A 26,176-nucleotide genomic window follows, 5' to 3' on the forward strand; every position below is an offset into this window, starting at 1 on the left:
GAAATATAGGAAAGGTAAATCCATCTTTATTCATGGAAGGTATTAATCCCAGCCTAGTCATGACCCACCCCAACCACTGATGGTACTTTCAGAAGGGGTAAATATACGTGTAGCCATGGCTACAAATCAACAACCCACAAAGTTTTAAACCTGTAAAACTTCATTTTTACCTTGGAACAGGTGTCTTGAGGTTAAGCTTGTTATGCTCAATCGGCCACTTTCCTGGCTTAAATTTCTCCAGAAAACGCTTTGCACTCTCTACTGTGCTCTAAAAAAAAACCAAAAAACCCCAAAATATAAATAGAACCTAAGAGAGGTGATTATTTCAACCTCCACCTCAACTCTTAATTCTGGATAACTCAAGTGCAATCAAAATGAACACCTTCATGCTCCATCTATTCACATGCTTCCATTCTGGGCTGCTTGCCTCTCCCCTTATCAGCTGGCGTGGGTTAAAAAGGGCAAGAGAGCCAAATCCTATTTAGCAAAGTCAGTGTTTGCACTTTCTCTCCCTTAAGTTATTCCACAGTAAAGTAGAATTGTGCCTTCCCTACTTCCCTCTACTCATATGACTGATTCTATTTCTCTGTTCTTCCATTCCCCTTTTTTTTTTCTTCCACAGATTCATATCATTCCTTAGCTTCTGAGCAGGTTTTATGACATTTCTACTTGGGGAGAAGAGCAGTAACTTGAATTCTACCAGTTTCCTAGAACTATTATAGAAACCTTGATTCAAACGCACCTGCATTAGCATTGCCACCGTCATGGGCCCGACGCCACCGGGAACAGGAGTGATGAAGCCCGCCCTCTCTTTGGCCTCACTGAATGCCACATCGCCCACAACTTTTCTCCCATTCTGCTTAGTATCATCTGGTCATGGGGGAGGGAAACATCAAAGCAAAGTGTCAGAACGTAATCCTGGTGTTTATTTCTAAATTAAGTGATCAACTATGACCGCTTATTCCAAAAACTAAGTAAAGTTTAGGGTGTGTAGTCCCATCTGGCTCAAGTGCCCACTTTACCTAAAAGCTATGGGATGACAGGTGTTTGCTATTTCCTAGGGAAAGACTTATTTTACCTGCAAAAATTCACACGCTGCCTAAGTGGTTTTTCAGAACCAAAAGAATCCTTTTGTAGTCTGTCAAGTGACAAATAAAATACCAACTGTTTTTTACTCTTAAAGCCAACTATCCAATTTATAATGAGCTCCTTTTAAAATGTTAATTTGCCAAGGCCTACAAAGGAAATTTTTTTGGGTGCACAAACCTCCAACTATGCCACAGCTGCCAGATACCGTTTCTACAGCAACTGTCAGCATTTTGTAAGCTCCATGCATGAGATGGAGGAACAATTCAACATCCAATTCCAAAGATGAGCAGCTACTTAAATGTATGCAAGAGGCAAATAATATAATTACACTTCCCTTAAAAGGATACAAGAATAACTACAATTCTTACCAGCAAAGAATAGCTATTCAAGGGAACAAAGCCCAGTGATGCATCATTGCTCACGCACACAGAAAGCATCCCCACTTGGCTTCAGTGTACTTGGGGAGGGGCTGGCGGACAGGGCCAGGCCCTGCAGCGCTAAGGCTCCCAGGCAGGATCTGGTAGGATCGTAGCCCTTTCACGACCTCTCTTTGATCGGAGCACCACAATGAGAGAGGATGCTTCAGAGTACAGCAGGTCCTCAAATAATGTCATTTCATTCAACATCAATGAGAAAAGAACTCGCCCCACTGCGTGAGTGTGCCGCGCCCTGCAATGGGAGGGGTCCTGTCCAGGGCTGGTTCCCTCCTTGCACCCTGAGCTGTATGATCCTGAACTGGAAGAAGTGGGCTGGAAAAGAATGATCTTCCTTGTTTTTATTCATCTTTCTTAAATGTATGTATAGCTCGCATTTATCTTGATGTTTAATATTAGAAGTGTTTCAGTCTTTATTTAGAAGTTAGGTGATATTTTTGTGACCAAAAATATGCCACAGAAACTTAACTCTTATTTGTATCAATTAGTCTATGGTAAAACTGGTTTCGTTACACATTGCTTCACTTAAAGTCACAGTTTCCAAGAACCGACAGACCATATTAACTGAGGGCTTACCTGTATAGCCAAAAGGCCAGAAACCAGAAACCTAGGCTATGGGATCAGCTCTTCCACTAACTGCTAGTCCTCAACCCTGTGGGCTCCTTACTGATCAGAAGTCCAAAGATGCAAGGAAGGATAATGCTACTTATTTCACAAGCTTGCTGAGAATCAAGTGAAAAATGTGCATATTCTTGACATTGAAAATGCATTCTGCAAATTTCTTACCAAGAGTTTCTCTTCCTGTCCTAGCCACATAAGAGATTTTCACTATGTACTATAAGGAGCTGATAAATAAAAACTCTTCAGACAGTTTCTAGAAGATTACAAAGCAGCAGCTCTCATAACACTAATGTCGTCTCAAAAGGTCAAGCAAATACTGTCAAGGTTGTGTCCTTTGTACAGGTTTCAATAGTCCAACGCTGAAGCTAGCTTCAAACCCCAACACCTCTTTCTATTAATTATTATTAACTATTATCAATGTGAGTCACTTTCTTCATGTTTCTCAATATGTAAGAGACATGTCATGTACTGCACAACCAAATGCTGCACTGGAAGAGCTCAGTGTTGCTAGTTAATCAAACAGGGTTGACTTGAGTGCCCTCTGATGTCTGTATAGTATTTCGTGGACAGTCTGATGTGGTCGGTGGAAAAAGCGACCACTTCTCAATCTAAGTGAGTGAATGGATTTAGTAACCAACAAACATCTTGGTTAAATACCCCGGGGCCTAGAACGTCTCTTTCATTGGGAATTATAGGGGCAAAATTCAACTGAAGATCCAGCTGAGACTTTACTCCTTCACATTTAATTTGGGGACCCCCAATAATAGAGTCCAGTATAGAAGCCACTGTGCTGGGTGAGTTGAGATTGGACTGGGCCAGGGTGGGGAATCTGTTCCTCTTTTTATAACCCCTTAAAATAAAACCTACTATTAATCTAGTCCAGTGGTCGGCAAACTCATTAGTCAACAGAGCCAAATATCAACAGTACAACGATTGAAATTTCTTCTGAGAGCCAAATTTTTAAAACTTAAACTATATAGGTAGGTACATTGTTATTAACTTAATTAGGGTACTCCTAAGGCTTAGGAAGAGCCACACTCAAGGGGCCAAAGAGCCGCAGTTTGCCGACCACGGATCTAGTCCTTCTCAAATTATCTTTAGTAAGCCAAGCAGGAAGAACACTTTGATGTGTTTCTCTGGCCAATTCTTTCTGCTCTGCACTTGAAACTTTTAAAATATTCCTTTCTTTTTGGTTGGGGGGAGGGAAGCACACACCTTAATTCATTCTTATTTGGCAAGTGACTTATAATGTTATCCACACAAATGATTTAAATAATCAAAATATGAACCAAGAAGTGACCCAGCTGTGCTTTCAAAATGAAGACCCATTGTCTGCAACTCAGTTATTCTGCCATCTTGTGGGGACATTAAAATCCTGCCTTATTGATATTTATTCACCTATATGATCAGTAAAGATAGTGCATTGATCTTATTCACATTTTACCATCTACATAAGGAATAAATGTGAGCAGAATGGTAAGTTTCATGTTTAAGTCACATTTCATACTTATCTGCAAATTTCTTACCTAACTGCAAGACTTAAGATCCCCACCCAGGTGTTTCTTCATCTCCCTCAAATCTAGTCGTCCTGTCGTCCCCCCCACCCCACAAATGCCCAGTGCAGAAATATGACACAGAAGATGCAAGGTTTTGAAGAGAATGAGCGTGAATGCCACGTCGCAAATGCTCAAAGTGAGGAGTTGTAGGTAAGTACTTTCTCGATCACCCATTAGATAATTACGCTACAAGAAAATTAGTGCTCATTTATGAGCTATTGTCTTAAAAGCATGGTAGGGAGAGTGGGAGGCAGGTTAAAAACAGTGAAGGCTTGACAGTGACTAATATTCCTGGCAGCTGAGTGTCTATATTTCAAAGCTGAGATGGCAAGGGAGAAAAATGATCATTCTTGCTGTAACTCTCTTCAACAATTCGATAGATACAATAGGGTGCAAGCGGCTAGAAGGCGTACGCTGGACAGGGCACCGCAGAGACCACTGCCCCGGAGAAGCTGACTGACTCGTGGAGGAGCCCACGGGGCACCAAGTATGAGACACATATGATAACAGAAGCACAAGTTTTATGAGGAGGAAGGGAATGAGGGAGGGAGGGAGGGAGGGAGGGAGAGAGGGAGGGAGGAAGAGAGAGGATTGTCAAAAGAGGACACTATCCCTTGTTGAAGGGAAACCAGGCAAGGTTTGGGAGGAAGAAGGGGCATTTCAGACAGAGACGAGGTGGGGAGGAAGTTGGTTGAAAGTGAAGGTCACAGCTGAGTTTATGCAGTTTTGTGTAGCCCAAGGCCTGGGGTGGTGTCTGATGCAGAGAAACAGTCTCTCGATTAAAGATTGTTCCTTCTTGAATCTATGAGGTATGTATACAGGTACACACTGTATTGTACTTTCAAATGTTATGCTTGAAAACTCCATGAAGAAAGAACAGCCTGCTCCACTGAAGATGCAGGTGTAGATGCTGCAAAGGACAAACAAGGCATGTGTGGACGGGCATGTGGTCCGTTTACAACAACTTAAGGCAGGTTTTCACAAAGTGCATGTGAGAAGAGGCCGCAGAGGAGGCTGCCACTAGGACGGGGTTAAGGAGTCTGACGAGTCACATGGACGAGGAGGCTCATGGGCCCGTGTCAAGGTGAACATGGCAAAAGCACACAGATGGATCTGAATGGGCATCAGACTGGTAAGAAATTCACAGCAGTCCATCCAGTTGAGAGGGTTACACTCAACGGTGACACTGAGGACAGAGAAGGGAGGAGAAAATCTAATATTTAAAAATAAATCCAATAAGGGGAATAATTGGGAGGGAAAAGAAAAGGTCCAGACCTGTGGGAAGGAAGAATGGTGACAACATAAACAAAAACAGGAGAGGCATGAATTAGGGAGAAGGATGCCAAGGACAGCTATGGATGTGCCTGTAAGGCTTTATCCTCTCAGCCTAGAAAAAGGAGGTCAAACTCCTTCTTTTTCGTGTAAAACCTCCCTCTTGCCCCCTGTGCAGTCTTCTCCCTGGACAAAGTCATCTCGGGAGCTGCACAGCAGCGGCTAAAACCACGGGTTCTGCCGTCAAGCTGGCCTGCCTGCCTGCCAGGAGCGACGTCCCATCTACTGACTGCAAGCACCCATGGGCAGGCCCATCACACTGAACCTCAGCACTGCAGCCTAAAACAGGACCAGGGATTCTCACTGAGGCTTCACCTGATGACCTAGACATCTTCCTCAGCCCAGCCCTCCACCAGACCCACCTTCCTCCCCCAGCAACACTCACCTGGGACGTAGTTGATTCCACAGTCGATGACTATTGCCCCGGGTTTGATCCACTCCCCTTTCACCATTTCAGGCTGACCAACGGCAACCACCAGGATGTCACCTTTATTTACCTAAGAAGAGAGGATTCTGACTTCAGAAATTAAAAGCGAAACATAAAAAAATCTAGACGTGGAAAGGACATTCCTTCCATCCCTGCGGGAGATTTTCACCGTCATCAGCTATTTTCTGCAGGCCACTCACTGACAGCTCTCTGGATGCTCTGCTCCTTCCTATACGTGTCAAAAGCCCCCCTTTCAAAAGGTATTTTACCAAATGGGGAACCTGATAAGAACCAAAAGGTACTTTACCAAATGGGGAGCTTGATAAGAACCACAGGCCTAGGATGATGTCCTGAATGAAAAATATCCAAAGACTGCTCCCTGTGAAATGTGGGAACTCCCACCTCCCGCAGAAGGCTGCTTGGCGACAATTGTAAGAGAAGGTGCCGGGCCTCTCTCCTGCTCTCTCCACATTTAAGAGACTGCACTGTCAACAGGATGTGTACAGATGAGAATCCCTGGGCTCAGGAATCTGAAGCAGGGGGCAAGAACAAGCTGCGACGGGTGTCATGGGACCTCTGTCCACACATTTCCCCCCGAAGCACCTTTATCTCTGAGGCCACCATTCTTAGCAGTTTGGGATCTGGCTGCCAGGAGTCAATCCCAGTTCTTACTCTGCCAATCCCTATCTGCCACAGAGGAGACTGGTACAGAAAGAATAGAGTCAGAACAAAATCTGCATAACCTTGGGCAAGTGCTCCATGTGAATTCGTTTTTTCATCTTACAAAATGAGACAAGAATCACAGAACTGTTATAGAAGAATCATAGAATTGTTAGGATGAATGAGATAATGAGGTAAAGTACACGAGTTTCTGGCACTTAAATGTTAGTTGTTCCCATTAAGTGAGAACACGCCACCACACACATGCACACAAATACACACACACACACAAATACACACACACACACACACATCATCATCATCTTCCACTCCACGCTGGACCCCCTACCTCCTTGTCTAGATTGGCAGTCTTGGAGTGGCAGGTGGTCACTGTGGCGTGGTTCCACAGAAGCAAGTCATGCATGGGGGCACCGACTATTTTACTGCGCCCGATCACCACAGCGTGCCTTCCGGCAATCTGCACCCCTGCAAGAAAAGCCAGCGTGCATCAGAGAACTGGGGGGAGCCGCCCTCCTTCGCATGTCACCTATGTGGGAAAATTCAGAACAAGTGCACAGAAACAGATTCAGAACACCAATAAGAAATCTTCCAAAAACACTTTCTTAGGAAATAATATCCTCAACTCCAGGGTTTTAGCTACAAATTGGTCCTGTACATGTTTCCGTCTTTCTTTCTTTTTTTTTTTTTTTGCGATTGTCTGAAATTTCTATAACCTTGCTCCGGATGCAGCAGGGCAAGGCCTCAAACCGTTCCAAAATGTTCTAGCAAGCACTATAGGAATGCACAGGGTCACCCCAGACCCAAGCACGCTGGAGGCTTGCAGCACATGTGTCTTTCTTGCTGTGGGTTTTTTGAGAGCTGCTTAAGCCAAGATACATTCATTCAGTCACCGGAAAGTGGGAAGAAAACCTACACTAAAGAAAAAAAAGAAACCGTGACATACAGCTAATAAACAGCCATATGGAAGAAGACATCAGATTCAACTCCATGGAAAAAATAGTGATGACAATAGGAGGCATGCAATGGGGTGGAGGGAAGTGAGGGAAATTAGATTAATACATATTGGTGATTCTTTCCACCTTGGGTAAGCGTATTTATGCAGTTCCTCATCTAACTTTCTTTTGGCTTAGGGCCTGATCCATAGGGTTATTTGCTGGAAAGTGAAAAAGGGGAATTTAACTGTGGTAGAAAGCTTTCTTTTTGCCTACTCAGCATCCGTCCTTCTGGTACTATACCCATGTCCTTTTCTCGACTGACATACTCTACTTAATAGAAATGGTCTGGGCGAGCACCCAACAGTGGATATGTGACCGTATTTCATCCCCTGGCCAATGAGATCCAATCCCATGACTGTTAGGCACAAGAATGGAACAAGGCTGGAGCTGCTCGGGGCCACCAAACGGAGTCTGAGAATGAGCTAGGAAAAGGGCAGAAATAAAGCACCGAAGACTCCACCGGAGCCCCCTACCTAAGCTGTGGCTGAAGTGCTTAAGGCAGTTGGTGCTTAAGTTGTGCTTCTTGCAAAACATTAATTTTATCCAAAAAAGATAAGCTTCTATATAATGCTAACACCACAAACATCTAGAAGCAAAGCCCTCAAGGTCTGAAGCTTCACTAGCCATTAGACTAGAGGAAGTAGAAGCCTGTAGCTGCTGTGGCTCATGGGATTGGTTTTTATCAAGTTGCAACAAACTGCTAAATAGGCTGCAGAATATAAACTTAGTGGTGGGACTGAACAGCCATAGCTGTCACAGGCTTATCGTTTGACCTTTTCTCACTAACCACAGAACATTTTCTTTTACACAGGCCAGCACTTTCCACTTCAAACTTCTGATCCACTTCCTCTACACAGGACACACTTCCTCGTGAAAAATAAGCTCTGCTAAAGGATTTGTGATGAAATCAAAATACCAAAATGCTCCTTAGGTGATGAGGTAATATAGCCAGTTGTTCAGAGATGGTTTCCAGACATCGGTCTAGGTGCCCACTGGGGAGGTGGGGACTTTTCACATTGTACCCCTACATAGTATCTTAATTCTTACTACCATAGAGGTCCGTCCCCCCCCAATACACACACACACACACACACACACACACCTCCCCCCAATACACACACATACACACACACACAAATTTCTTTGAACTTGGCTCTGCTGCCTCTTGGACAAATTACTCAATCTTTCTGAGCCTGTTTTCTCAGCTTTTGAACAATGAGAGTACCCATTTCATAGGCTTGTTGATAATACTGAGGATTTAGGTAAAGCCCCCTAGCAGATCGGTCCTCCGGCCGATCAAGTCCATTTATGCAGGGCCCACAATGAACCTCCTCTGTACCTGCACATGTCAAGGCCAGCCTCTAAGAAACGGTGCTTTGCTTTTGGTTTTTACCTGTCCCTTTGATGAGTTCCAGGCATCCTTTAGGTGTACAAGGGATGAAACAGTCATTGAGGTCACCTCTAGCAAGTTTTCCAGCACTGATGTTAGTCAATCTAAAACAGTGAAAGCAATGAAGGGGGAAATAAAGGTAATTTAGGTGTTTTTACTCTTTAGAAGCAAATATATTATTTATATTTGGAACCATGCAATGTGATGTAGAAAGTTAAGCCACACTCACCCATCTACATCCTTTTCAGGTGCAATAGCATTGACCACTGCTTCAGTGTTAATGGGATTCTCTGAATCTAAAGGTAGCTGCACGATGAACCCATGTATGGTGTGGTCTTCATTCAAAGACGTAATGTACTTTAATACCTAAAAACAATACCACATACAATCTGTGTGTCACACAGAAATCAAAGGGTGGAGAAACACTTTCCAAGTCAAAAGGAAGGTTGTCCCATTGCCCCCTAAGAGTTTAATTGTAATCATCTCAAAATGAACCTCCTCTTGCCCTGGCTGGTTTGGCTCAGTGGATAGAGCGTCGGCCTGCGGACTGAAGGGTCCCGGGTTCAATTCCGATCAGGGGCATGTACCTTGGTTGCGGGCACAACCCCATAGGGGGTGTGCAGGAGGCAGCTGATCGATGTTTCTCTCTCATGGAAGTTTCTAACTCTCTATCCCTCTCCCTTCCTCTCTGTAAAAAATCAATAAAACGTATTTTTTTTTTAAATGTACCTCCTCTTGAATCCTGAGAGAATTCTACTTTACCACAGAACATAGTCACCAGGGGTCTGGTAAGAAACCCATCAAAGAACTAAGAACTTCAACAATAATACCCAGTCACCGTGGTCTAAATCAAGATTTCTGTGATAACAGAAATGTTCTCTATTACACAACTTACAATACAATAGTGGTTACTGAATACTTGAAATGTGGCTAATACAACTGAAGAACGGAATTTTTAAATTTTCTTTCATTTTAATTAAATGGCCACAGGGGGCTAGTGGCTACCCTATTGGACACTGCAGATACAGAACATTTCCATGGCTTCAGAAATTTCTTCTAACCTCTTGCCCCTTCAGTTAACCCACTATCTACAAGCAACCACAGTTCTGATTTTAATCACAGACTTATTCTTTTAAAAAAATGCTTTTATTGATTTCAGAGAGGAAGGGAGAGGGAGAGAGAAATAGAAACATCAATGATGAGAATCATTGATCGGTTGCCTCCTGCATGCCCCCTACTGGGGATCAAGCCCGGAACCCAGGCATGTGCCCTTACCAGGGAATTAAACCGTGACCTCCTGGTTCATAGGTCGATGCTCAACCACTGAGCCACACCGGCTGGGCTGTTCTGCTTATTCTGGAGCATCATATAAATGAAATGCACATTTGGTTTTTAAGATGCATATAACTACAGGCAAGGGGTCATTTTTTAACCAACACTGCAGGTGATTTGGAAACAAATGCTGCTGCAATCACACTCTGAGTACCAAACATTCACACCCTAGCTCTGCACCATTTACTCCGTAGGTATTTTCAAAGATTTTCTGGAGGCAGAGTCTGTGGAGAAAGAATTACCTGGAGGTCTTCTGTATGCTGAATGTACCAATCCCTAAAGTTCTATTAAACCAAAACCAGAGAGGAAAACCTTCAGCTGCCCTCTTCACACTCAGTTCCTAAAAGCTCACCTCAGCTTCTGTGGCCGTTCTTGATAACTTAATGTGAGTGGCTTTGATCCCAATCTGCAAAAATGAACATTTAAAACAGGTGTTCAGCAAGAGAACTTGAGACATACAGATATGACTAAAACAAAACACGCGGTGTTTTAATCATTTCACCCTATGTTCTGAAAAATCAGCCTCTCATTTTGACCCACTCATCATTCACTTAATTGTCATCACTGCACTTCAGCAATTTCATGTCCACTATTCCTGCTCGTTGGGAAGTAGGCAGATCGCTGATTAGAAAATATTCAAGGGTAAACCAGAGGCTGCAGCTCTAAGTCACCCATTTCTGACTTGCAACATAAATGAAAGTCTGCTGGGGGCGAGAAAAGGTTTTATGGGGAGGCGCACCAAGGGCAAGGGTAGCAGGCAGGACCTGGGGTGAGGTGGGGGTGACGACACTGCTGTTCTCGCCTCACCTCTTCTGCAGCCTTCAGCTTCACATTTATATAAAGATTGGAATCATCTCTGTTGCCAACCTAGAATAATAAATACATGCAAATCAGACAATCAGGAAAGTCAAGGTGTACAGAAAAACTTCTTTGACTCTTGTTGCAGAGAACTCTAACAGGAGAATCAGGAGAAGGTTGGGGCAGGGTGGAGATGTGGACACAGGTGGGATTAGGGATCCCTCCCCAAACAAGGCCAAAAGAAAAGAAAAAGCAGGGGACATCTGTATCTGCCTTGAAAATTAGGCCAGGGTGCTGCAGGCCTGCCTAAAGCGTAGAATTTCTGCCGACATTGAGAAAGACAGGGCTGGGGGACTGTCATCAGGAAGAGAAACGATACAGCTGAGACAGGAACACCCAGAGGGCACATTCTGCTTCCTCTCCCTCACTCCCAAGGGCAGTGGAGAACTCTCATGCCCACACAAGAGAAGAAAACCAGCTAGAGTGGACTATTCCTACCTTCCACAGAGCAGACACCTGTGCGAGGCAAAGGGCAGTCTGCTGGCCCCAAGACAAAGAAGCAGCCAAATCCTTTGAACCACTGTGCTAGGTCTCACCATGTTCCTTCTACTGGTATTTACTTCATCACGATCATATTTATAGGTTTTCCCTGTAACCGTTTATCTGTAAAATTTTATTTTACAAATATTTTTCCATGTTCCAGTGTTTGACAATTGTCCTTTTCAAGGTTGAAATAGATGCTCAGGGTGAAATGCTATAAATTTGGCTTCTGCCAAAATCGCAGAGGGAAAAATGGTAGGTCCATCAATATTGACGCAAGACTCCTTTTAACAGGACAACCGCGGAGAAAGAAGCTGGCCTTAGTGACAGAGTATTTCCAGTCCCTGTCATGTTGATGCTACAATGGGAAGCTCCCCCCACCCAAGGCCCACCGATCATTGTCTCACTCTTAGCTTCTGCTGTTCTTTACACAGATCTGTTTTGCCAATGCCAATTTGAATTTCATCTCTTGAAAGATAAGTCTGTTGAGGGAAATGTAATTTTTTTAATGGCTTATTTGAATCTAACCTGCTTCCTGTGGGGGCTTCCCTAGAATTTTAGTGCCTCACATATTTTTTTCTTTGGCCATTTTCTATACATTCTTTGCCCCTAGCATCCAACCTTCATTGACTGAGTTACCAGATTTAATGCACTGACTTTTAGATCAAAGTAGGAAAGAAGATGGTCCTAAATACAGAGTATTTTTTTACATTTTCATTAATATTTATAACTACAATTCATTATTTAGACTTAACTCTGAGTTTAAATGGTTTTATCGCCCACTGCCCGTCCTTTTAAAATTATAATTTCTCTCTACTGCAGTTTACTTTCACTCATCTCTCAGGTAGCTGACACGCAACTGTAAGTCACTTTTCCATGAAAGGTATGTAGGCATTTTTGAGTCTCTCTGTATCTGAAAATATCGTTTTGCTATTTTTGCACTTGAAGGATCCACTTGGCTGAATTTGCTGTCAAATCATTTTCCTTCAGAGACGTAGTAATTTTTTTTGCTGTTGTTGTTCCATTATAGGAACTGTTTTCTGTCTAAATGTTTCAGAAAGAATTTTTCTAAACCTCCATTTTATTTTTTTAAATATACTTTTATTGATTTCAGAGAGGAAGGGAGAGGGAGAGAGAGAAACAGCAATGATGAGAATCATTGATCGGCTGCCTCCTGCACAGCCCCTACTGGGGATCAAGCCTGCAACTCAAGCGTATGGCCTTGACCAGAATCGAACCCATGACCCTTCAGTCCACAGGCTGACGCTCTACCCACTGAGCCAAGCCGGCTAGGGCAAAACTGCCACTCATTTTAAAAAGAAAGCTTAACAGTTACAGTTATGAGCATATGTCAAAGTTTCGTTATAATCCTAATGCAGTGATGGCGAACCTTTTGAGCTCGGCGTGTCAGCATTTTGAAAAACCCTAACTTAACTCTGGTGCCGTGTCACATATAGAAATTTTTTGATATTTGCAACCATAGTAAAACAAAGACTTATATTTTTGATATTTATTTTATATATTTAAATGCCATTTAACAAAGAAAAATCAACCAAAAAAATGAGTTCGAGTGTCACCTCTGACACGCATGTCATAGGTTCGCCATCACTGTCCTAATGCAAAGCAAAAGACCTCTTAGAAGCCAATTCAAAGACTCACTCTCAGGACAGGAAAGCGGTTATACAATCATCCTAGACTCGATGCCAAAAGAAGGTTCATGAAGAACAGTAGATTCGTGACTGTCAATCAAGTGGGTGGGTGGAAGACTGGTTCCCCAGAACAAATCTTAAATCCATTAGAGTTTATCAAGAAAATCACTTAAGCATTTTATCAGAATGCTAATTTCTTTTCAGAAGGAGGTGAATTACATTATTGAAGAAAGTCCTTGCCCAGAACAAGTTAGGAATATTTTTTTTAAACAACAGGAGTCTGCAAACTGTTTCTGGAAGAAGCCAGACGGTATATATTTAGGGTTTTTCAGGCCATGTATTGCCACACATTTTGCTTCTTTTTTTTAACACTTTACAACCTGAACAGCATTTGGACTTGGGCCCCTGTTTTATAACATAAAATAACTTGGGTATTGGTCTACTCACTAATTTTTCTTTCTGCTTCAAGAGATATTCAGGTCAGGTGAATTAATTAATTTTATTGTTTCATTAATTTTATTGTTTTGTCCTTGTCCTTTGTGAGGACTGAATGAGTTGCCATGAGCAAAGCACTCTGAATAGTCCTGGTAGGAAGCAAGTGTTAGTTCTTATATTATTAATGACTAGAGGCCCGATGCACGAAATTCGTGCAAGGGGCTCGGCCCTCGCAGCCATGGATATTTACCTCAGCCCTCACAGCCCCAGCTTTGTCCGGAAGGTTGTCCAGAAGGACATCCGGAAGGTTGTTTGGCTGTCCGGGTCTAATTACATATTATGCTTTTCTTATTATAAAGTATTTTATATGCTACGGGGATGGAATACAACCTCATTTGTATCTCTGAGAATGAAAAGTCATAATTTCTTTTAAATATTCAGTTATTTGGGAAGTTAACAGTCTATTATGTTTTTTAAAAATTCCAACTTTTAGGTACATATACCCCAGCCAGATCATGAATATCCTTGACTGCAATGCTAAGAAATTAGGAAAACAAAGGGGAAAAGGAAATGGTTTTTGGAGATAGATCTGGGTTCACATCCCAGACTCGGTCCCTTGCAGACCGTGGCTTCGGAAAAGCTTCCCAAGATCCCTGCGCATCAGTTACTGTGATGATAAGGAGGCAGTGCCCAACCTGCAGGGCTAGTACCAATATACACAAATCACTGAATGTCAGCAGACACTATGAAGCAGTACTGTTTTTCCTTCCGGAGGGATGGGAGTGGGTGTGGATGGGTGGGTGGTGATCAGATTTGCATTTTGACAAGGGCAGCAAAGGACTGGAAGCATCCAGATCAGAAACTTGAAACCTGTAAGCGCCAGACTGCAGTGGCCCCAGGGGGTGGAGCAGCACAAATCAAAACAAGGAACAGATTCCAAGAGCTTAGGAGAGGCAGGCTCAATAGCACCATAATCCCCAAGGGGATGTGTGGAGTGAGGGAGATCCTAGAGGTGATCTCAGGTTTCTGGTTTGCAGGTGTGGGAAGATGGTGGTGCCAGGTCACCAGGATGGAAAAAAAATGAGAGGTCGAGGCAGCAGAGATGTGATTATGTGAAAATAAACAGAAAGCTCATTGAAAGTGGAGTTGGGAGGCTGGAAGAGAGAACGCTCACACACATCACTCAAAGCACACGACTGACCCCAGCAGGAAGAGATGGACCTTGCACCTCTCACAGGAAGTGGTATAACTTGACTACCTCAGCAGGAAGAAAGGTTTGCACCTTAACAGCTCAGCCAATGGGAGGCTGCCGCAGCTCAGCCAATGAAAAGTCACCAGACCCTGACCTTCCAGTTTCCTCCAGTGGATTCTTCCTTTACAGCAGCCCCTCCCAAGTCCCCAAAAGAGCTTCTGCTCTCCTTTGTTTCTCTGGACTCGCACGTGGTGCACTTTAGACTGCATGTCCTGAATTACAACTGTTTGTTGTTCCTGAATAAACCCATTTTGGTAGAGAAATATTAGCTATTTGTTTAAGGCCAACAATTACAACACAGTATGTGTAAGCCTTGCATCATGGAAAGATGCTAACTCTGGTGCTAAAGTGCAAGATTAAAATATTCTACCACTGTTTTATTGGCGAGGACAGAGAAGACAAAGCTGTAGAAAACTGTTCATGTAAACAAAAACACTTGCAATCAATAAATTTAAAATACGAGTTTAGAAATCAATCTTTAAAACACGCCCTGGCCGGTTTGGCTCAGTGGATAGAGCGTCGGCCTGCAGACTGAAGGGTCCCAGGTTCGATTCCGGTCAAGGGCATGTATCTGGGTTGCGGGCACATCCCCAGTAGGGAGTGTGCAGGAGGCAGCTGATCGATGTTTCTCTCTCATCGATGTTTCTAACTCTCTATCCCTCTCCCTTCCTCTCTGTAAAAAATCAATAAAATATATTTAAAAAAAAAACAAAACAGGAGGAAAAAAACAATATTGCTAAGGAAAGGGGTAAAGAAACAGATTTCTAGTTTATGACATTTACTCTTTCTACAACAAACAACTCACAAGCATGAGCCAAGAAATAACTGATCCCCCACATGTACCGAGTATATACCCACAACATATACCTTTGATTCTTAGTAATTTGCAAAAAGAGAAATATCCACCACAGAAGAGAACACACCAGGCAGAACAGGCCTTCTGTGTTTTTCTTCTCAGCTAAGGCCTCTTAATAAATTTAACAAAAATGGGGGAAATATTTAAGTACTATTCACTCTGAAATTCTTGATGAACATTGGACAGAAACTTAGCAAGGGAGTTGAGAGAGAATCACTGATCGGCTGCCTCCTGTACGCCCCCACTGGGGATTGAGCCTGAAACCCAGGCATGTGCCCTGACCGGGAATCTGACTGTGACCTCCTGGTTCATAGGTCGATGCTCAACCACTGAGCCATGCTGGCTGGGCTTAATTGATATTTTTTAGAGAGAGAGAGAAAGGGAGGGAGGGAAAGAGAGCCAGACATCAATTCGTTGTTCCACTTATTTATGCATTCATTGGTTGAATCTTGTATGTGCCCTGACTGGGGATCAAACCCACAACCTTGGCGTATCAGAACAACGCTCTAACCAACTGAGCTACCTGGAAGCAGTTATTTCTGAAGGGAATTTCAAATGAAAGCTATCAGTTTCCTGTCACACAAATCAACCCTTCAAAACATTCTTTGTACATTTGTCTATATAACAAATATTTATTGAAGGCCTCCTACTGGATGGATCTGGAGCTCAGGGAAGAAAATGTGGACAGAGGTCTAAATTAGGATGTATTCTCCCATGTAACCATGAGACTGAGTGAGCTCACTTGGAGAAAGAACAAGATGAAAAAGTGGTTGAAAGCTATGCCTTGAGGTATTCAAATGTTCTAGGTGAGATGAGGAAGAAACAGGAGATTTGAATTCCTCAGAGAGATGAGAAACAAGCAAAAAAAGATTAGAAGAAAGGGAAATAAGTGATGTCCCAGAAAGCCAGAGTCCAGACTCAGAAGAGATCCAGGGTGTATAAGTTACTGGCCTACGGCTGATATTCAGAGCCAGGTGAAATTGCCTAGGGCAGCAATATTCAACCTGTGTGCCGCAAGAATTTTTAAAACATGCAATGCCTGACTATTTAGTCAGAGGCACTGACCTCTTTTCTCTTAGATTGTCAAAAACCAACAAAAACCAACAGCCAACACAACAATAGCTGGCTGGTGTGAATGAGTCAAAATTATACCTTTTTTCTTTTTTTGTCAGGTCAACAAAAAATACATTTTTTGGCGTGCCACAGAATTTTAGTAATTAGTTTGTTTGCCATGAGGTGCAAAAAGGTTGGAAATCGCTGGCCTGGGGCAATGGTCCACACATTCCTGTGACAATCCCAAGACCTTTCAGACCTGTTGAGTGCCAAACAATTTTCATAATGACACGACAATGTCACTTGCTTTTTTCACTGTATTGCCATTTATTGAGGCTGCACAAGTAATGGTGAATGAGTAAGACGGCTGGTGACTTCACTGCCATCCATGCTCAGGAAAAACTGATGCCAGTGTCACTTACAGGTGCCCGGGTGAAGCAGTGAGAGCCATTCGTGTTATTAAGCCTGGACCCTGAGAATCGACCTTTTTAGTACCCTGTGTAGGGAACTGGGAAGCACTCATCGAGCACTTCCGCTGCATACCAAAGTACACTGGCTGGCGGCAGAAGCACTGGGCTGTTTTGCCCTGCAAGCTGAGCCAGCTGTATTTTTAAATGGAACACCATCTTGACTTGAAAGAAGAACTGACAAACAATATTATTCAGCTTTGAATATTTGGCAATATTTTCTCAACAGTGGACAAAGTTATCGTGCTACTTCAAGGAAAATAACGAATTGTATTTGTTGGCCAATGATAAAATTTGAGTTTCTAAGCGAAAAATCGGAATTTTAAAATTCACTCCTGTGAGCTTGACTTCTCAATACTTAAAGTCTTTTCCAACGAGTTCATTGGTGATATTAATGATCATGATTTTTTTTTATGCCAGATCAATGTGTTAACATTTGGAAGTTCTGCATAATCCAGTGAACTATTATTGTCCAAATGAGGAATGAAGGACATAACAAAACTATGAACGGGGTACATTTTCTTTCAAACTCCAACACAGATTTCGATGCAACAAAGTATGAAAGTTCAAAGATAAGGTTCAGATTACACATTGTAACTAACCTTAAAAAACTCTGCTTATTGAATCCTGGTATATTCACAATTATCTGGAAAGACTATTTTAAAAAGCCTTCCCTTTCACATCTTTATAAGAAAAACCAGAGGCCCGGTGGACAAAATTCGTGCACGGAAGGGGGGGGGGGGGGGGGGGTGTGTGTCTCAACCCAGCCTGCACCCTATCACAATCCAGGACCCCTTGGGAGATGTCCGACTCCCGTTTAGGCCCTATCCCGTAGGGATCCCTGAAGGGATCAGGCCTAAACTGGCAGTCAGACATCCCTCTTGCAATCCGGGACCGCTGGCTCATACATTTCAATCACACAGCATATAGCAAGAGACTGAGTGCAGATACGATGGGAACCCCACTGTCTTCCATTAGGCCAGACTGTAAAGGGTTTTGCAAAAAATGTAAAATACTGCCCATCTTCTCACTAAATTTTGTTTTCTACAAGTTTTCTCATTAAAATGTTACTTATGCTAACATATAATGATCTTCCCATTGGGCATTTTTACGTGTAAATATTTTTTAAGCCTCTCATTTTTAATTTCTAATACAGTAAATATCAATGGATAAATCAACATAAAAGAAAAGCTCCTTTAAAAAAAAGTTCCTAAAGGTCTTCAATTTTTCAAAGCATAAAGGGATCCTAAGACCAAATCTCAAGAGACACTGGACCAGGGGAAGGGTGCCCACAGAGAACAGCAGAGGGCCAGGGCACGCCAACATTTAGAAGTTGAGCTGAAGAGGAACCTGCAAGGAGAAATTGCAAAGGTCTAAGGCAGCGGTTCTCAACCTGTGGGTCGCAACCTCTTTGGCGGTCGAACGACCCTTTCACAGGGGTCGCCTGAGACCATCCTGCATATCAGATATTTACATTACGATTCATAATAGTAGCAACATTACAGTTATGAAGTAGCAACGAAAATAATTTTATGGTTGGGTCACAACATGAGGAACTGTATTTAAAGGGCCAGAAGGTTGAGAACCACTGGTCTAAGGTTTCACAGAAGCCACCCCCCTCCGAATAAATAAAAAATGGGGAGAGACTGAAGTTCTTGTTGTCTTAAGTGCTACTGAGAGACTGAGTAAGGAGGTTACTGGTGGAAATGCACTGCCATAATACCTGTAATATCGCCAGGCCTGGTGTGAAACCAGGTACTTGCTCCTTCATCTGAGTGACCTGGCTCTTCAGTTGCTCCCTTATTTGCCTAGAGAAAAAGGAAAGGTTGGAGTTAACACAATGTTTCAAGCAAAAAATGATGTGGATTACTATATGTATTTCTCTTTTAAATTAAAAACAGAAGAGTCATTAACAGGTATAATATGTACTGCCCATCAATTTTCCAGGCTTCAAATAGACATGGATCTTTTCTTCTTTTTTGTTGTTGTTAATCCTCAACTGAGGATATTTTTTCCATTGATTCTTAGAGAGAGTGGAAGAGAGGGAAAGCGACAGAGAGGAACATCAATGTGAGAGACACACCAGTTGGGTGCCTCCCACATAGGCCCAACCAGGGCCAGGAATTGAGCCTGAAGCCAATGTATGTGACCTTGACTGCAATCGAACCCAGGACCCTTCAGTCTGCTTGCTGATGCTCTAACCACTGAGCTAACCGGCTAGGGCAACATGGATCATTTCTAACTTCTATTGATACTGACTGGGTCATGTAGTATGGGGACAGTTTAAAACATATTAGTTATGGCATTCAAGATAACACAGTGAACAAATGAAAACTTGGCCCAACACTTCTGGAAGGCTGCTAATCCTCATATTTCTTCATTGTTTCTAGTCACCAAGTGCTATATGAAAAATTTTGCAGGAAGGAATTTTAGCTCACACCTGCTCAACCTACCATAGTACAATAATTACAGGGTATCCACATAAGGCTGAATGATAGTAAATCCCACTGAAATTCAATATGAATTTACAAATTATATTCTAGCCCTGGCTAGGTAGCTCAGTTAGTTAGAGCATCATCCTAATACGCCAAGGTTGGGGGTTCGACCCTTGGTCAGGGCACATACAAAGGTCAACCAATGAATGCATAAATAAGTGGAACAACAAATCAATGTTCCTCTTTCTCTCTCAATAAAAATTTAAAAAATTATACTCTAATTCACAGAAGGATTTTCCTTACAAAAGTATTTAACACAAGGTTGAAAGTATAACCTGATCTGAAACAATGATAAATTAGCTTATCAACACACAACCTCTCAACAATACAACAAATAGGACATCAAGTATATTAAATTACATCCATAAGTAAGTAGTCAAAATAGTCCTTGCCCAGTTTGACACAGTCATGAACATAACAAGATCTGTCTATGTCAGGGGTGGGCAACCCCTGGCACGCGTGCCAAACATGGCACGCCAGTAACTTTTGCTGGCACGCGAAATCCTCTCTTATAATCTTCCATTTACAATTTTTTTCTTAATATCCAGGCCTGGGTTGATGGTGGCTTGGAATATGGTATCAATGTTAGGCTGGCAAGAAGTGGTTGGATTTTAGACATATTAATATGAAGCACAGAGAAAACATTGGAGCTACGGATGACTCTGAGGTTTTGGGGTTGTGAAATGAGCTGGAAAGACTGACAATTACAAACATTTTAAGGCACAGCGCAGATTTCATACTGATACGGTGCATTTATTTATCTAATCTCATAAGGATTCTAGAATAAGTGAGCATTGAGACCTGAAAAAGGAAGTGTAGAGAAAATTAAAAATAATACTTTTCCCCAGCAGGTAGCAAGCTATGGGAACCCAGTTCTACAAGGTGGTATAGGTGGAAAATGTGTCAGCCCAGAATGTTAAGAACAAAGAACAAAATGTTCTGTATTTTCTATGCTATCATTTAAGTGGGTCTCAGTTTGCAATATTTTTTCTAAAAAAGATTATAGCTTCAGATCAGTTACACTGACTTCCTGGAACTTTTCCTAAGAAGCAGAATTGTTGCTCTAGTCTAGCTGGTTTGGCTCAGTGGCTAGAGCCCAGGTTCGATTCCGGTCAAGGGCACATGCTCGGGTTGCAGGCTTGATCCCCAGTGGGGGGTGTGCAGGAGGCAGCTGATCAGTGATTCCCTCTCATCATTGATGTTTCTATCTCTCTGTCCCTCTCCCTTCCTATGTGAAATCAATAAAAATATATTTTTTAAAAAGCAGGATTGTGCCGAAACCGGTTTGGCTCAGTGGATAGAGCGTCGGCCTGCGGTCTAAATGGTCCAAGGTTCGATTCCGGTCAAGGGCATGTACCTGGGTTGCGGGCACATCCCCGGTAGGAGGTGTGCAGGAGGCAGCTGATCGATGTTTCTCTCTCATCGATGTTTCTAGCTCTCTATCCCTCTCCCTTCCTCTCTGTAAAAAATCAATAAAAACATAAAAAAAAAAAGCAGGATTGTTTTTGAAACTGTATTAGCAGGGATATTCTCCCCACTAGAAAGATTTATTTAAAAGCTAACATTTAGGCCTTGTTATGAGACATGACCAGAATAGCAATAAGAGGCATTTAGAAATGCACAATCAGCAAGAACTAAGTCAATAGCTCCAAACACTAAAGCAACAAGTGGAAAGTTTTCAGCTCTGGTGAGAAAAAGAAAAAAAAAGACAGTGGTAATTGGGTCTCCGTAAGTCCCTTAAAAATATCTTTCCTGTTTTAATTTCCTGGGTAGGCCACTAGCTGAAGAACCCTGAGATGAAAAGTGAAATAAAGAAAGCCAAGTGTCAGGTCTGGCTGAAGTTCAGAAACTTTTACAAAAGAGGACTCTGGAGAGAAAAGTCAGCACTCCTTCTCCCTTGTGTCTTTACGTTAGGGTCCCAGAGCTGCGATGAATTAAATGGTGGAAAGTGCCTTAATTTTTATGGCTCATTACTTCCAGAAAGTTTAAATGCTATAATAGAAGAATTTCCTAACCACTGAAACCTAAATTAACAGAAACTTCCTTGAGTTGCAGATGCCCATTTCTACCAAGGCCATGATCTATACCACCCTAGTAAAACATCTGGGGACAAAGTGAAGCAGAAATAGGCATTTGGAGAAATACTCCTGATCCCCAAATAGAACTACTCATGCCAAAGTTACACCATCCTCCATCAACATCTTCTAAAATCTAAGGGGAAGAAATATCTCAGTCTCGATGTTGGAGAAAATATCTGAGTGTCAACGGATGTAGTAAGACAAATAGTAGTAAACCATTAAAATTTCTCAAGTCATGACAATAGATACTAGTAAAATAGTTATCATAGCCAATTAGTTCTGAACAGACGCTGATGAAGCTTTAACAAAGTTACTACTGGCATCTAGTGGGTAGATGCCAGGGATGCAACGAGATATCTTGCAATGCACAGGATATCCCCTCCCCGCAGCAAAGAATTATCTAGCGCAAATGTTAACAGTGCCCAAGGGTGAGAAACCCTGCTATTGGACAATAAAACACAATTTGGGGCATTATCTTTTCTTTCTAAGAGGCAAACATCAAAGTGGGAATCATTTATCTCAACCTGTCAATGTGTGTTTGAATGTGTATGGACAGGAGTCTGTTACTATCAGTTTCCTCCAAAAAAGCCTAGATAATAAAAGTCAAAGATGCACATCTGTATGGAATCATATTACCTCTGAAGAGTCCTAGTCAGAGGACCCCTAACACTCCTAAACAGTCACCCAGATAGCTTTTGCCCAAAGTCTTGTACAATTATTCCTGGAAAAGTCCATTACAAATCCAATTCATTCTGTCTAAGATGATGGCTCATTTTCTAATTTTGGAACTTTAGGACTGAGAGAAAAGCATTCCTAAAATATGACCTAACAAAGACATCTCAACAGAAGCTACAGGTAGACAAAGAAGGCAGTAAAGGATATTTAACTACATGGAGAAGACAGCTACATGAAAATGAAGCTGCCTGAGTCAACAAACACTGAAGCTTAGAGTAATCCTCAAATGATTCTTAAAAGGCCCACAGAGCACAGCTTTAGTAAGTGATCAGTAATAAATAATACAAGAATGAACTCTTTCTTTCTTTCTTTTTTTTTGAGAGAGAGGAAGGGAGAAAGAGATAGAAACATGGATGTGAGATAGAAACATCGATTGGCTGCCTCTTGCATGCCCCGCTACGGAGGATCTAGCTCAAAACCTGGGCTTGTGCCTTGTCGGAGATTGCAACCAGTGACCTTTTGGTGCATGGGATGAACTCAACCACCTTAGCTACAGCAGCCAGAGCACTTCTGTCATTTCTAAAAGCAAGAAAGGCCAGGCCTTTGTGAGGCTTATCTCAGATAAGAGCTCTTGACCTGCTCTTTCTTTCCAAGTGGAGAACCCCAATTTTCCACATTCTTTCCGTATTCCCTTTGGGTGATGATCCAGAGGCCTGCTTGGGACTTGGGAACATAATCCGCTCTGGTGGCCAAATCTGTGGTTAGATAGTCTTGAAATAGACAGGCTACCAAAGATACAGTCTGAATAAACACAAATACCACATGTTTATTCAACAAGTATTTCCCAAGCACCTGTTTATTAAAACTTTCTATGTGCCAGGCACTGCTTTATTATAAGTAATAACTCATTTAATTTTAACAACCTCATGAATTAGGTCCCATATTACTCCAATATACAGGTGAGGAAACTAAGGCACAAAGAGGTAAACTGAGTTACCCAGTGGCCCATGGACGAGGGAGCAGGCTAGCTCCGAGAATACCACCCACAAACAGAGGAAGCTCACAAACATCCAACTTGCTTTGCTCAACCCACAAACACTCAGAGCACCTTCACTCAGTGGCCTGCCATGAGGCAAATCATCTGTCTCTGTATAGCTGGTCTTTCTAGAAAAAAAGACTCAAGAAAAATGCCATCAATGAGGGAGCAGGCTCCATTATAGCAAACAAAGAAAAGGGATAGTCAAACAAATCACAAAATTCAGTGGGCCCCACTATGAAAAGCATACATATGGAAGAACTGTGGTTTCTAGTCTAAAAACCAAATCAGGGTGGTTTTTCTAACACTGTCTAATTTAAACCCTTTTGTATAATCTCCTAAGGGACACTTCCCTAAAACCAGGGTGTGCTGTCACCATCAAGGTCGATTCCCCTCACTCAGCTCCTCTATTCACAATCAGCTTCCAGGATCCATCACTGTTGACCCAAGGCAATGGCTTAATAATTGATGAGGTCAAAGTCCATGGCAAAGGCTTTGTTTTTGGTCAAGAGTCCTCTTCCCCATGACGTTGGCAGGCTCATGGCCTTACGTCCTTCGAATCGTTGCCCACAAATCACTTTGAGTATGAACTTCACTCCCATATTGAAAACTGCAACCCCATGCCTCAGAAATCTGTCCCTCTTCCCTACTCTGGCTTTCTCTTTCATACGCTCTCACATTCGGCTTTACCGTTTTTTATTGCCTAGCTCCACCCCTCAGGATGCAAACTATACGAGAGATTTGGGAGGTTTTGTTCACTTTTACAGCCTCATGACTTTGAAGAGTGCCTGGCATCTGGGAGGCACACAGATATTTGTTGAATAAGTAAGTATCCAAAAAGACACACACTTGCCCTGGCCAGTGTGGCTCAGTTGTTAGAGCATCATCCCTTGCACCGAAAGGTTGCTGGTTTAATTCCCGGTCAGGGCACATACCCAGGTTGCGGGTTCGATCACTGGTGGGAGTGGGTACAGGAGGCAACCGATCAATGTTTCCCTCAGGCACTGATGTTCCTCCCCTCTCACTAAAATCAGTAAAAACATATCCTCAGGTGAGGATTAAAAAAAAAAAAAGACACTTATCTCTAACCCTCAGTTCTCCTCCAATTATCAAATTCAGGCTGCAACCTTGGAACTCCCCTTAAGGAAGAAATGGGGATTTTCCTCCCAAAGGGAGATAATTTGGCAACAAGATCCGGATTTCCCATAGGGTGGAAAAGCCAGAGAAGGAATCTAGAAGGATGAACTTTTTCTAGTCTTAGCTACCAGGAAAGTATAAAGGGAGAACAATAAAAGTAAATAAAAGCTAGGAATGGCCTTCTCAGCAGAGTGGGAAGTATGGCAGTGAGAAGATTGCTATAAAGAAAAAAAGATTAGTTTATGAAATTCCTTTTAAGCAAAGTGGTAAGTACCTAATAAAGTGGAAAACACCATGTACCCTGTGAAGACCTTGGTTCTAGTGGAGCCTCTGCCATTAACCAGCCTAGTAACCGATGGCCAAGTGTCATCACGTTTCTGGCCTCAACTATATCCTTCACTGCAGGATGGGATGTGGGGAGTAGACTGGATTTTGGAGAAATTCTGACTGTGGGACTCATGACCTGCCCTACTTTTCCTCCCTCCAAGGAAGAGAGTTTACAATTCAAACACTACCTCAGGGAATAAACTGCCCAGGGCTTGCAAATTCGTCCCCGAGACACCAAAATTGATGGCAACCGAGGAAGCTGACCTGCAAACGTGGGAATGAGGGACCCTTTCCCCAGACTCCAGGATCCCTGGCTGCAATGTAAGAAGTTCGCTCACCTTTCCTCAAGAATATCCTTGGCCCAGCAAAAGAGCGAAGGTGGGACACCCTGCCCAGAGCCTCTGTAGCCCAACCTAGTCAAGCTGTCAGAACCACATTCTTGCTCAGGCTTCCCCAAGGGTCAGCTGCAGCACAAGGAGCTGGGACTGCACTACCCCGTGAGCCAGGCAGGCTGCCCCTCCTTGCAGAGCTCTCCCCCTCTGAGAACTCTGAGCACTACCAGTTCCTAGAGTCAAACTCTCCATGAAAGTCGAGGTGCCAACGTGTGGCAGTGTCTGAAAGAGCCATTTTGTAAGTACATTAGAGAGAAATCTGCAAACACAAAAAGGCCTTAGTCTTAATGCTCCTTTATGAACGGTGTTAGCAGGAACTAACTGATTGCTCAACCATGGGGCACTGGACAGGTTAGCTATGTTAACCCTGAGCATGCTGGGAGAGAGCCTTTCAATACCCAAAACAGTCTTCTCCAGAAAAATGAAGGTTTATAAGTGTTTATATAGACATAAACAAAACAATGCATGCGTTTGCCCTTATGGAGCTTATATATTTAACTTGCTCTTCACTCAAAACATATTCAGTGAGCACCTATTCTCAGCCTGCCAAGAAGCAAACCTAAATTATCTCCACAAACCAGACTTTCTAAAAGGAAGCTTTCATCACGAAAAAGCCACTGGTAAAGGGAGTAGGTTTGAATATAAATAAACAAAAAATGAAGGTCAAACAGAAACAATGCAATTCAGCAAACCACATGTTGAAAAGCAATCTGGCCCTAACTGGTTTGGCTCAGTGAATAGAGCGTCGGCCAGCGGACTGCAGGGTCCCAGCTTCAATTCTGGTCAAGAGCACATGCCCAGGTTGTGGGCTGGATCCCCAGTAGGGGACATGCAGGAGGCAGCCGATCAATGATTCTCACCCCTGATGTTTCTATCTCTCTCTCCCTCTCCCTCCTCTCTGAAATCAATAAAATATATATATATAAAGAATAAAAGTTTATACTAAAGAGAAAATAAACAAATGGGACTACATCAAAATAAAAAGCTTTTGCACAGCAAAGGAAACCATCAACAAAACAACAAGAAGACCCACTACATGGGAGAACATATTTGCCAATGATATCACCGATAAGGGTTTAATCTCCAACATTTACAGGGAACTCATGAAACTTAACAATAGGAAGATAAA

At 42.6% G+C, this 26,176-nt stretch overlaps 1 protein-coding gene across 1 annotated transcript in view; it reads right to left on the reverse strand.

Moving 5' to 3' along the window:
- The window catches only part of MTHFD1 (methylenetetrahydrofolate dehydrogenase (NADP+ dependent) 1, methenyltetrahydrofolate cyclohydrolase, formyltetrahydrofolate synthetase), a 54,320-nt gene that overhangs the window by 25,934 nt on the left and 2,210 nt on the right, over nt 1-26,176 (reverse strand). Inside the window, exons 2-10 of the mRNA XM_005874033.2 lie at nt 18,631-18,715; nt 10,665-10,724; nt 10,210-10,263; nt 8,755-8,891; nt 8,529-8,629; nt 6,469-6,605; nt 5,418-5,529; nt 743-870; nt 171-268 (exon numbers count right to left, since the gene is read on the reverse strand). Coding sequence (XP_005874095.1) covers nt 171-268; nt 743-870; nt 5,418-5,529; nt 6,469-6,605; nt 8,529-8,629; nt 8,755-8,891; nt 10,210-10,263; nt 10,665-10,724; nt 18,631-18,715 — 912 coding nt within the window. The remainder of the gene's footprint in view (nt 1-170; nt 269-742; nt 871-5,417; nt 5,530-6,468; nt 6,606-8,528; nt 8,630-8,754; nt 8,892-10,209; nt 10,264-10,664; nt 10,725-18,630; nt 18,716-26,176) is intronic.

The sequence above is a fragment of the Myotis brandtii genome, unplaced genomic scaffold (genome assembly GCF_000412655.1).
Source record: "Myotis brandtii unplaced genomic scaffold, ASM41265v1 scaffold423, whole genome shotgun sequence".
NCBI lineage: Eukaryota > Metazoa > Chordata > Mammalia > Chiroptera > Vespertilionidae > Myotis > Myotis brandtii.